This window comes from Melanerpes formicivorus, unplaced genomic scaffold (assembly GCF_026170545.1).
Source record: "Melanerpes formicivorus ecotype bairdi unplaced genomic scaffold, bMelFor1.0.p_v2 SCAF_34, whole genome shotgun sequence".
Classification (NCBI taxonomy): domain Eukaryota; kingdom Metazoa; phylum Chordata; class Aves; order Piciformes; family Picidae; genus Melanerpes; species Melanerpes formicivorus.
Window position 1 is genome coordinate 995,911 of NW_027142386.1, and position 12,585 is coordinate 1,008,495.

Sequence of the window (12,585 nt, forward strand, 5' to 3'; positions counted from 1 at the left end):
GCTGGCACTGGGCAGGCACCAGGAACTGGGCAGGCTCCAGGCTGGCACTGGGCAGGCACTGGACAGGCTCCAGGCACCAGGGACTGGGCTGGCTCTGGGTGGGCTCTGGGCACTGGGCTGGCACCGAGCACCAGGCTGGCACCAGGCTGGCTCTGGGTAGGCACCGGGTAGGCACCGGGCACTAGGCTAGCACCGGGCCGGCTCTGGGTAGGCACCGAGCAGGCACTGGGCACTAGGCTGGCACCGGGCTGGCTCTGGGTAGGCACCAGGCACTAGGCTGGCACCAGGCTGGCTCCAGGCTGGCTCTGGGCAGGCACCGGGCACTAGGCTGGCACCAGACAGGCTCTGGGCACCAGGCTGGCTCTGGGTAGGCACCAGGCAGGCTCTGGGCACTAGGCTGGCACCGGGCTGGCACCAGGCAGGCTCCTTCCCAGCCTCAGGGCAAACAGGGAAGGATTTTCCAGGTGGTTTTGGCCTTGCTTGGCCTGGAGCCAGCAGAAAGTGTCCCCACTGGCACCACCCCAAGCTGGCCCCATTGGCATCACCCCAAGCTGGCCCCACTGGCACCACCCCAAGCTGGCCCCATTGGCATCACCCCAAGCTGGCCCCATTGGCACCACCCCAAGCTGGCCCTTTTGGGTCAGTTGAGATTGCCTTCACTTGGCCAGCTCAGATTGTCCCCCCTGGGCCACCCCAAGCTGTCCCCCCCTGCAGCCAGCAGAAGCTGCTCCCCCTGGGCCACCCCAAGCTGTCCCCCCTGGCTCATGCCCTTCTGTCCCAGGTCAGATTGTCCTCCCTGGCCCAGCCTTTAGCCCCAGCCCTGAGAAGAACCTACTGAGCCAAGCCTGCAGGCCAGGCCTGGAGAGCCAATGAGAAGCTCTGCCCCCACCCCAGCCCCCAGGCCCCAGGTACCTGGGGTGGCAGGGACACCCAGCACCTCCTCACACAGCTGGGCAAACACCTCCACGGGGTCAGCCTTGGTCTGGGTGTGCAGAGCCTGATCCACCTTGGCCAGGACGATCTGGCGCAGGTTGAAGAGCCCTGGGAGCAGGAAGGAGGAGAGAGGAAGGCTCCAGGGAGGGCTCAGCACAGGGGAGGGGATGGGGAGCTCCCAGTTGTCCTCACAAGCAGCTTCTGCTCTGCTTTCCCCAGCTCAGCCCTGGGCAGCAACCTCCTGCCTAGAGATAACCTCTGCCTTCCCCAGCACCTCCTGTGCCACCACCCAGCCTGCTGCATCCCCCTCCTGCCCCTGTGCCACCACCCAGCCTGCTGCATCCCCCTCCTGCCCCTGTGCCACCACCCAGCCTGCTGCATGCCCCTCCTGCCCCTGTGCCACCACCCAGCCTGCTGCATCCCCTCCTGCCCCTGTGCCACCACCCAGTCTGCTGCATCCCCCTCCTGTCCCTGTGCCACCACCCAGCCTGCTGCATCACCTCCTGCCCCTGTGCCACCACCCAGTCTGCTGCATCCCCCTCCTGTCCCTGTGCCACCACCCAGCCTGCTGCATCCCCCTCCTGTTCCTGTGCCACCACCCAGCCTGCTGCATCCCCCTCCTGCCCCTGTGCCACCACCCAGCCTGCTGCATCCCCCTCCTGTCCCTGTGCCACCACCCAGCCTGCTGCATGCCCCTCCTGCCCCTGTGCCACCACCCAGCCTGCTGCATCCCCCTCCTGCCCCTGTGCCACCACCCAGCCTGCTGCATCCCCCTCCTGCCCCTGTGCCACCACCCAGCCTGCTGCATCACCTCCTGCCCCTGTGCCACCACCCAGCCTGCTGCATCCCCCTCCTGCCCCTGTGCCACCACCCAGCCTGCTGCATCACCTCCTGCCCCTGTGCCACCACCCAGCCTGCTGCACCTCCTGCCCCTGTGCCACCACCCAGCCTGCTCATCCAGTTCCAACCCCCTGCCATGGGCAGGGACACCTCCCACCAGCCCAGCTTGCTCAGGACCTTATCCAGCCTGGCCTTGAACACCTCCAGGCCAGGCAGGAGGCAGCCACAGCCTCCCTGGGCAGCCTGTGCCAGGCTCTCCCCACCCTCACTGGCAACACTTTCTTCCTCATCTCCACGCTCAATCTCTCCTCTCCCAGCTCAAAGCCATTGTTCCTCATCCTGTCCTTCCCAGCCCTTGTCACCAGTCCCTCCCCAGCTCTCCTGGAGCCCCTTCAGGTCCTGGCAGGCTGCTCTGAGGCCTCCCTGGAGCCTTCTCTTCTCCAGGCTGCACAGCCCCAACTCTCTCCAGGCAGGAGTGGCAGAGGTCACTGAGGGTCTCCCTTCCCCCTCCCCACACAGAGGGGGCACAGTGCCAAGCCCCTGCCCTCCACCTGGGGCTCACCTGTGTTTGCCTGCCTGGATTTAATGAGCTTCTCCAGCAGCTCATCAGGGATGGGGCTGCCAGTTTTGTAGTGCCTGGACATGCGCAGCAGAGGCTCCTTCTCCCACACCCAGTTCTCCAGCATCTGTGAGGGGGCCTCCACAAAGTCCCTCTCCACGTGTGTCCCACTGAACATGGCAAATTCAGCCTGGGAAGACAGGGGGAAGCTCACAGCCTGGCTGCCCAGACCCCTCCTCCCCACTTAAGCCCAGGGGAGAAAAGCCCAAAGCCTTCCCCCCTGCCCCCCAGGCCTCACCTGAGAGCAGAGCTGGTGCATGACATGCCCAAACTCGTGGAAGTAGGTCTCCACCTCATCATGCTGCAGCAGGGAAGGGGCATCTGGGGTGGGCTTGGTGAAATTGGCCACCATGGCAGCCACTGAGATCTGCCTGCTGGAGTCTGGCAGGAGGCAGCCTGGCTGCAGGCCGAAGCAGGCAGCGTGCCCATACTTCCCTTCCCTAGGGTGGGCACAGGGGAGGGTCACAGGGAGCATCCCCCCCCTCACCCCCAAACCTCCTCCTGAGCCAGCCAGGAGCCACCTGATTCATGGAATGGGTTGGGTTGGAAAGGGCCTTAGAGATCAGCCAGGTCCAACCCCCCCTGCCATGGGCAGGGACCCCTCCCACCAGCCCAGGCTGCTCAGAGCCTCAGCCAGCCTGGCCCTGAACACCTCCAGGCAGGAGGCAGTCCCAGCCTCCCTGGGCAACCTGTGCCAGGCTCTCAAAGTTCATCTGGTCCAACCCCCCTGCAGGCAGCAGGGACAGCTCCAGCCAGAGCAGGCTGCCCAGGGGCCACATCCTGTCTGACCTTGAATGTCTCCAGGGATGGAGCCTCAGCCACCTCCCTGGGCAGCCTGTGCCAGGCTCTCCCCACCCTCACTGCCAACAATTTCTTCCTCATCTCCACTCTCAATCTCTCCTCTCCCAGCTCAAAGCCATTGTTCCTCATCCTGGCACTCCCAGCCCTTGTCACCAGTCCCTCCCCAGCTCTCCTGGAGCCCCTTCAGGTCCTGGCAGGCTGCTCTGAGGTCTCCCTGGAGCCTTTTCATCTCCAGGCTGAGCAGCCCCAGCTCTCACAACACAAGCTCCTGGTGATGCCAGGGACACTTGCTGTGCTCTTGGGACATCCTGGGACACAGAAAGAGAGACTGCCCATTGGGATGTGCTGCCCAGGGAGGGGGTGGAGTCAGCATCACTGGAAGTGTTTAAGAAGAGCCTGGATGAGGCCCTTGGTGCCATGGTTCAGTTGATCAGATGGTGCTGGGTGAGAGGTTGGGCTTGGTGATCTCTGAGGTCTTTTCCAACCTGGTTCATTCTATTCTATTCTATTCTATTCTATTCTATTCTATTCTATTCTATTCTATCCTGTCCTATTCTAAGAAAGGTCTTCCCAGAAAGAGGAATTGGCCATTGGAATGGCCCAGGAGGTGGTGGAGTCACCATCCCTGGAGGTGTTCAAGAGGGGACTGGAATGGCCCAGGAGGTGGTGGAGTCACCATCCCTGGAGGTGTTCAGGAGGGGACTGGCTGTGGCACGTGGTGCCATGGTTGGGTTGATCAGGTGCTGCTGGGTGGGAGGTTGGACTCGACGATCTCTGAGGTCTTTCCCAACCTGGCTCATTCTGTACTCTGTATCCCACTCCTGGGTCACCCCACTCCCTCTTCACACCCTTCAGGAGCAGGCCAAGCCCTCCTCTGCCCCAGGCTCTCCTCCTGCTGGCCCCAGCCCTCCTGCCTTGCTGCTCCCCTCACCGTGGGTAGAGGTCCAGGTAGAACTTGCCGATGACCTCCCCGGAGGTGGTGTCCTTCACCGTGTAGAGCTGCACGTCCTCGTGCCACACCTGAGCCTTCTCCTCCAGGTGGAAGGTGAGGCCCAGCAGCTCCTGGTAAATGGCCAGCAGGCCTGTGGTGACCACCTGCATGGGGAAATACTCCTTCAGCAGGTTCTGGTCCACGCTGTACTTGGTCTCCTCCACCTGGTTCATGTAGTAGCGCATGTCCCAGGCGTTGATGCGCTCGTCGAACTCCAGCCCGCGCTTCTCGCACTCCTTCTTCTTCAGGTCCAGGATCACAGCCCTCTCCTTCTCCCCAAGGGGCTTCAGCTTCTGGGCCAGCTCATCTAGAAAGGACCCCAGGCGAGCAGGATGAGTGCTGAGGGCGGCAGAAGCAGCCCAGCAGCAGGGGGTGGAGGGGGATCAGCTCTGCCCCCTACCCAGGAAGGTGGCCACCGCCTGGCTGCTCTTGGCCATGTTCATCTCCAGCACGAAGTCTGCGTGGGTGCTGAAGCCCAGCAGGTTGGCTTTCTGAGCCCTCAAGTCCACCAGCTCCTTCAGGATCAAGCAGTTCTCCTGCCAGGGGAGAGGCAGGCCAAGAGGGTTAAGGGAGGTGTAGACAGGGGGCAGGGGGCGGGCATGAAGCGTGGAGCCCCAGCCAGGCTCCCTGCGGCTCCCGGCCCCGGCCTGGCCGAGCAGCAGAGCTCCTCCTACCTCTTTGCACCTGGAGTTGAACATCTCCTCCACCTTCCTCCTGGTCTCAGGCACGTAGCACTTCTTCAGCAGAGGGAAGTAGTGAGGGTATTTCAAGGTGACCTTCAGCTTGCCATCCTCTGTCTTCTCCAGGGAGTTCAGGAAGTCCTCGGGGAGCCCTCCTGAGAACGAGAGCAGGCAGGACCCGATGGGAGAGCTGCACAGCAGCAGGGCTCCTGTCCTGCTCCTGGGGCCAGAGGAATCCAGGCACCCAGAGCCCCCACAGGAGAAAATTAACAACCCCCTCACCACCCCCCTCCCCCCAAAAGAGCAAGCTGCCTACCTAGTTCCTCCTTGGAGAAGGGCAGGAAGGTGGTGTCCTCGTTGAGGTTCTTGTTGAAGTCTATGCAAAGCACACTCAGCTTCTTCTTAATAGCTTTGATTTTCTTGGGGAACAGAGAGAGAGAGGAAAAAAACCACCAAAAAACCAAGAAGTCAGCCCAAAAGGGAGAAGGCAACAAACAGCTTTGGCCATCCCCAGCCTGCTGAGCTGCCCAGAGGCCTGCCCTTGGCTGCTTTTCAAATGCCAGGCTGCAGAATTCACTGCAGAGCGGGTGCTGAGCTCTCCAGCCTGGACCAGGCTCCCTCTGATCACACCTGGTGAGGAAGCAGCCAGCTCAGCAAGGTCCCAGCCACCTCCTGCCAGCTGAGGAGCTGCAGGTGTTCAAGCAAGAACCTCCTCTAGCCTGATTTCACATCACCTTCCCTCCTCCTTCTGCCAGCTCCCTCGGTGGTGTGGGCCCTGAGCAGCTCAGTCCCCAACCAGCCCTAGGGTGGCTGGTGGGGGGGAGGGAACCTTCCCCAACTGCCCCTTTGAATGTGGGGTGCTGCCTCCAGATCTGCTATTCCAGCTTCTCAGGAGCCCCTCAGCTCTCACTGTGGAGCCAGTGTCAACCCCACCTGGTAAGGGTCAACTTCTTCCATGAGGAGGGAGAAACAGAAAGGGGCAAGGAGCCACCCAGAGCCACAGGAATCAGGGGTAAAGCCCAGGGGGCTGAGCCTCAGCCTGCCCTGTCCTGGTGCCCTGCAAGGCCTCCTCTCTGTGTGCTCCCTTGGAGCTCTGTTTGCTCACCTCCTGTGTCTCCTCAGGGAGGTGGAGACCATTTCTCTTCCCCAGTTTGATCAACCTCTCCAGGTACCTCTTTGCTTCAGGCTTCAGGGAAGCACTCTCTGCTTTCTCCTGCAAAACAAAAGCCAGCAGCTCAGCCAAGAGTGGCAGCAGGGGTTGCAGGGCACCCACAGAACAGGGTCTGGGGGGAGAGGGGGTTAGTGGAACAGCAGTGACCCAGAAACAGGTGCAAACACCCCAGAGGAAGGCTTTGGTGTGTTAGCTCCTGTGGGATAGCTTTAAGCATGTCCCCTCCATGCCCTTCCCAGGGCATCGTCCAGCCCCTTCCTGGGTTAACTGAGGCTTTGAGGGGGAGCAGAGCCCTCAAACCCCAACCCCCCCCCCAGCCCTCTGCCATCCAGTTGCAGGCCTGACTCAGTATCAATCACTTAGACTCACAGAATCATTAAGCTCTCTGAGTCCAACCTTCAACCCACCACCTCCACACTCACTGGACCACATCCCCTGCTTGCTTCTTGAACACCTCCAGGGATGGGGACTCCACCACCTCCCTGGGCAGCACATTCCCATGGCCAATCTCTCTTTCTATGAAGAATTTCTCCCTAACATCCAGCCTGAACCTCCCCTGGCACAGCTTGAGACTGTGTCCTCTTGTTCTGGTGCTGGGTGCCTAGGAGAAGAGACCAATCCCCTCCTGGCTCCAACCTCCCTTCAGGGAGTTGCAGAGAGCAAGAAGGTCTCCCCTGAGCTTCCTCTTCTCCAGGCTAAGCAACCCCAGCTCCCTCAGCCTCTCCTCACAGGGCTGTGCCCCAGACCCCTCCCCAGCTTTGTTGCCCTTCTCTGGACACCTTCCAGCAGCTCAACCTCTTTCCTAACCTGAGGAGCCCAGAACTGGACACAGGACTCCAGGTGTGGCCTCAGCAGTGCTGAGCACAGGGGCAGAATGACCTCCCTGCTCCTGCTGGCCACACTGTTCCTCACCCAGCACCTCCTCTCAGGCCCTGCTCTCCAAACCCCTTCCCCAGCCTCTGCCTGGGCCCAGGGCAGAGAGTTGGTCGTAGCTGCAGGAGGCTCCAGCGCTCTGCTCAGAGCAGGGGGAGCGGTGTGGGGGGGGAGCAGCCTCCCAGTAGCTCACCTGGAGCCAGACAATCCTCTGGTACACATCCTGCCTCATGCTCATCTCCACATCAAACTCTGAGAGCTTCTTGTCAGCCTCAGTGCTGGCTGCCCGGATGTCCTTGCAGGGGGAGACGTGCTGGGGGAAGTCCAGCATGTTCCGGCGCACTGCAGGGGAGGGAGGGACACAGGAGAGGCATTAGGGCTGCAGGCAGCAGCTCCATGGCCCACAGCTGCTCCTGAGTGGGAGCACAAACAGAAGAGCCTCTGTTAGCTGGGAGCCACTCAGACAGCCCTGGAGCCCGGCCTGCACACCCACAGGCCAAGGACGAGCGAAGGGAAGCTGCAGGCCCAGAGCTGGCCCCTCGGGGAGTCACCCACAAAACACATTCACCCCTTCCTGGCTGCTGGCCACAGCTGGCCTGCCCTGCCCCAGCCCCAGCCATCCTCCCCTTCCCCAGACAGAGCTGGCCTGCCCTTCCCCAGCCCCAGCTGTCCTCCCCTTCCCCAGCCCCAGCCCCATCAGTCCTCCCCTTCCCCAGCCCCAGCCCCATCAGTCCTCCCCTTCCCCAGCCCCAGCCCCATCAGTCCTCCCCTTCCCCAGCCCCAGCCCCATCAGTCCTCCCCTTCCCCAGCCCCAGCCCCATCAGTCCTCCCCTTCCCCAGCCCCAGCCCCATCAGTCCTCCCCTTCCCCAGCCCCAGCCACATCAGTCCTCCCCTTCCCCAGCCCCAGCCACATCAGTCCTCCCCTTCCCCAGCCCCAGCCACATCAGTCCTCCCCTTCCCCAGCCCCAGCCACAGTCCTCCCCTTCCCCAGCCCCAGCCACATCTGTCCTCCCTTCCCCAGCCCCAGCCACATCTGACCTCCCTTCCCCAGCCCCAGCCACATCAGTCCTCCCCTTCCCCAGCCCCAGCCACATCAGTCCTCCCCTTCCCCAGCCCCAGCCACATCTGTCCTCCCTTCCCCAGCCCCAGCCACATCTGACCTCCCTTCCCCAGCCCCAGCCACATCTGTCCTCCCCTTCCCCAGCCCCAGCCACATCTGTCCTCCCTTCCCCAGCCCCAGCCACATCTGTCCTCCCTTCCCCAGCCCCAGCCACATCAGTCCTCCCCTTCCTCACCCCAACCACATCTGTCCTCCTCTTCCCCACCCCAGCTGGCCTCCCCTTCCCCACCCCAGCCACATCAGTCCTCCCCTTCCTCACCCCAACCACATCTGTCCTCCTCTTCCCCACCCCAGCTGGCCTCCCCTTCCCCACCCCAGCCACATCAGTCCTCCCCTCCCCCCCCCCCCACTCCATCCTTCTCTCAAAACTCAGAGCATTTCCATGCCTGTGGGGTCCCAAAGCCTTTCCCCCAGCTCTAGTTGCTATCAACAGCTCCAAGGATCAGAGGTCACCCAGCCCAAGCAGCAGCCCAACCCCACCCTGGGCACCAAACCAGGGCCCCAAGGGCCATGGCCACAGGGTTCCTGAGCACCTCCAGGGATGGAGACTCCACCACCTCCCTGGGCAGCCTGTGCCAAGCCCTGAGCACTCTGGCAGCACAGAAATAGCTCCTAATCTCCAACCTAACCCTTCCCTAGTGCAGCTTGAGGCCAGTTCCTCTCCTTCTATCACCTGAGCCTAGGCACAAGGACCAAACCCCAGCTCACTGCAGCCTCCTCTCAGGGAGCTGCAGAGAGCCAGGAGGTCTCCCTCAGCCTCCTCTTCTCCACACTAACCCCCAGCTCCCTCAGCTGCTCCTCCCCAGCCCTGTTCTCCAGACCCTTCCCCAGCTCTGTTGCCCTTCTCTGGACCCTCTCCATTCCCTCAATGTCCTTCTTGGAGCAAGAGGCCCAAATCTGACCCCAGAGTGGTCAGGGCTTGGCACAGGTGGTGGAATCCCTTTCCCTGGAGGTGTCCCAGAACCCTGTGGCCATGGCCCTTGGGGCCCTGGTTTGGTGCCCATGCTGGAGTTGGGTTGCTGCTTGGCCTGGATGCTCTCAGAAGGCTTTTCCAGCCCAACCCCTTCTCTCTCTGCTGCTGACCAGCAGCTGAACCCTGCCAAACCTCTTCCTTTCCAGGGGCTGCACCACCCAGTGGGGAACTCCTGCAGCAAGCAAACAGCAAGCACCAGAAGCTGCCCCCAGGGCTTGAGCTGTGACCTCCCCAGTGCCACAACCACTTCCCCACCACAGGGCCCCCAGGGCAGCATCACTGCACAACTCCTCTCCTCAGAGGACCAGGCTGAAAGGGCCACACTGCAGACCACCCCCCAAGAAAGCCCCAGCTGTGCTCTTCCCCTGCCACATTCCCCTTTAAGAACCAACCCCAGGGGGAACCTTCCATGGCCACTACCCTCTGCAAGACCTCAAGGAGCACCACAGCCCCAGCGGGGGAGGCAGCAGGAGGCTCAAAGCAGCAGCAGGTGAGCAGGCAGCTCCCCTCTGCTGCCCAGGCAAAGCACTGCCAGTCCTGCTGAAGTGAACAGCAGACCCCTGCTTAGTCAGGCTTTTTCCTTCCTTATTTTGGGCAGGAGCAAGCAGGGAGAAGGCAGCAGGGAGAGGTCTGCAGGCTGCCTTCCGAGGCGCGGCGGTGGGGAGCGGCGAGCGGCCGCCGGGAGGCTGCAGTCAGGGGTGGCCATTGCCTGCCCTTGGTGTTTTGCTGCTGTAAGTCATTAGCCAGGGGCAGATGGAAGCCTGCAGCGTTTGGCAGCGTGGTGCCATCCTGCCCTGTCACTTCAGAGCTAATCCCTCAAGCCACAGAGGTGCTGAAACAAAGCTGACAGCAGGGCGGGGAGAGGCTCTGAGCCTCCGCCTTAGCGGGGAGGAGGTTAGGAAAGAGCTGAAAAGGCCTTTGCTGAGAGCACCTGAGAGCATTTCTGCCCGTGTGGCTTGCTCTAATTAATGCACCTAGGCCCAGAGGAAGGAGGAGACAACCTTGGCCAAAGCCCTGGCAGCTCCTCCTGCAGCTCCTCCTGCTGCCAAAGCACCGCCCCTGGGTTTGCCTGGCTCTGCCCTTCCCGACCTGCTCTGCTCTCTGGCTGGGGAAACATGGACTGGGAACAGGCCCATGCTGCTGGGGGAGCAAGGCAGGAAGAAAGGAGATGACAGCACAGAGAGGGAAAACAAACCCCAAAGGACCATCAAAACCATCTTCATAATGGCAGAGAGTCAGACAAGGGTTTAGGTTGGAAGGGACCACGGAGGTCATCAACTGCAACCTCCCTGCCAGGGGCAGGGACACCTCCCCCCAGCCCAGCTTGCTCAAGGCCTCATCCAGCCTGGCTTTGAACACTCCCAGGAATGAGGCATCCATAGTCTCCCTGAGCAGCCTGTTCCAGAGTCTCACCAGCCTCACACCGCAGAACTTCTTCCTCAGCTTCAGTCTCACCTCAGCTTCAAACCATTCCCCCTTGGCCTGGCTCAGACACCCTCAGGAAAAGCCTCTCTGCAACCTCCAGGGATTGGAAGGCAGCCCTAAGGTCCCCCTGGAGTCTTCTCTTCTCCAGGCTGAACACCCCCAGCTGCCTCAGCCTGGCCTCCAGCCCTTGGATCACCCCTGTAGCCTCCTCTAGCCTCACTCCAGCAGCTCTGTGTCCTGCTTCTGCTGGGGACACCAGAACCAGAGGCAGGACTGGAGGTGAGGTCTGAGCAGAGCAGAGCCTAGGGGCAGAATCCCCTCTCCTGCCCTGCTGCCCACACTCCTCTGGCTGCAGCCCAGCACACAGCTGCCTGCTGGGCTGCAGGAGGGCACTGCTGGCTCCTTCTGGGGAGCAGCTCAGCACCCAACACCCCCAAGGCTTTTTGTCTTCAGGGCTACTCTCCACCCCCTCCGCCCTCAGCCTGGATTGGTGCCTGGGGTTGGGCCAGGTTGCTTCCCAGCCAGCCAAGGGCTCCCTCTCCAGCATCCTCACCTGTATACTCCACCTCCACATCAGCCAGAGCCTTGAGGGTGTTTTCATAGGACACCTCACCCTGCTCCTGGGAGCCCACCCGGTCGTACACCAGCTTGGTCCTCTCGGTCAGCTCTGCAGCCATGTTCTCGATCTGCTCTGCAGTCAGATCCCATCTCAGCTGATTTGCCACCAGCCTGGGGGCCTGGCTGTCCACAAGGTTACCTGGGGAGGAAGCACTCTCTGTCAGCTCCCTTCTTAACCAAGCTGAGAGCAGAAAGCCAACCCCAACCCCAGCCCCAACCCAACGAACAGAATCAGCTGCACAGCCCAAGCTTGCTCAAAGCACCCAGAGGAGGGCCCCAGCAAACAAACCACACCGCTGGGCTCCTCGGCGGGCAGGATGCTGGCAGCAAATCAGCAGCCAGATTATTTTCCGGGCGCTCTTTCCCCTTCTCAGCCGTGACAAACCCTTCACAGAAACCCGACTCCCTCCCCGCCATGCCCCCGCCAGGTGCCTCGGCCCATGGGAGGCGGGGGGAGGGTTGTTAAAGGTTGTGCCCGGTCCGGGGAGGGAGCTACGGGACACAGAAGTGACAGCGGCGGCTGCGGCGGACCTCCCCACACAGCCCTCCCTCGGTTCCCCCTTTCTTCCCTCATTTCTCCCTCCTCTACCTCCCCCTGGGCGCGCCATGCCAGCTGCTCGCCCGTGCCCTTCCTCTCCTCGCCCCCGCTGCCCCCTCGACGGTGCTCCCCAGCCCCCTCGCTGCCCCTCCGCCGTGCTCCCCAGCCCCCTCGCTGCCCCCTCCGCCGTGCTCCCCAGCCCCCTCGCTACCCCCCTCCGCCGTGCTCCCCAGCCCCCTCGCTGCCCCCTGCGCCGTGCTCCCCAGCCCCCTCGCTGCCCCCTCCGCCGTGCTCCCCAGCCCCCTCGCTGCCCCCTCCGCCGTGCTCCCCAGCCCCCTCGCTGCCCCCTCCGCCGTGCTCCCCAGCCCCCTCGCTGCCCCCTCCGCCGTGCTCCCCAGCCTGGCCCCAGCCCCCTCGCCGCCCCCCGCTCCCCTCCCCTCCCCCGGCCGCTCGGTACCTGTCGGGGGGGCCATGCTGGGGGTGCCGGGGGGACCGGGAGGCCCCGCGCTGCTGACGAGGCGGAGGAGACCGCGCCGGCCCCACGCACGGAGCATGTGCCCCAACCAGCGAGGCGGGGAGGAGAGAGCGGCCGCTCAGAGGCATTCTGGGAGCCTGGAGGACTAGGGCCGCGCTCCCTTTTCCCTTCGCCCCACCCAAACCGGGACGAGCGGCCGGGCCATCCGCACGCGTACACCCCCATCGCCGTCCCGGCCCTCAGCTCCCGGTGGCTCCGAGAGGAACCAGGGAGTGGATCCCGCCCGGAGCATCAGCGCGGCCCGGGGCCGTCCCCCCCCGTGCCCGTTCCCATGGCAACGCCTCCATCTCTCTCTCTATGGTCGGAATCAGGGGCCCCCGAGCGGCGCGGGCCGCGCATGCGCACGGTGCTCGCCGCCGTGGCGCTACGACCGCCTTATTTGCCATACAAGGGAATATAGGCGGGGTCTGGCGGGGGCTGGCGGGGGCTGGGAGGTGTTTGGCGGGAGCGCAGCCGCGTCCCGGCGT

The 12,585-nt window shown here is 63.1% G+C and overlaps 1 protein-coding gene across 1 annotated transcript; it reads right to left on the reverse strand.

Moving 5' to 3' along the window:
- Positions 1–751: 751 nt before the first annotated feature.
- Positions 752–12,147, reverse strand: THOP1 (thimet oligopeptidase 1). The gene is made up of 11 exons (XM_068156294.1): positions 12,041–12,147; positions 10,981–11,184; positions 7,102–7,250; positions 5,970–6,077; positions 5,181–5,283; positions 4,859–5,019; positions 4,585–4,720; positions 4,125–4,491; positions 2,631–2,832; positions 2,336–2,522; positions 752–1,041 (listed from the first exon to the last, which is right to left on the reverse strand). Exons 1-11 carry the CDS (start codon positions 12,135–12,137, stop codon positions 809–811), a joined length of 1,947 nt encoding a protein of 648 aa, XP_068012395.1. The 5' UTR covers positions 12,138–12,147; the 3' UTR covers positions 752–808.
- Positions 12,148–12,585: the final 438 nt, after the last annotated feature.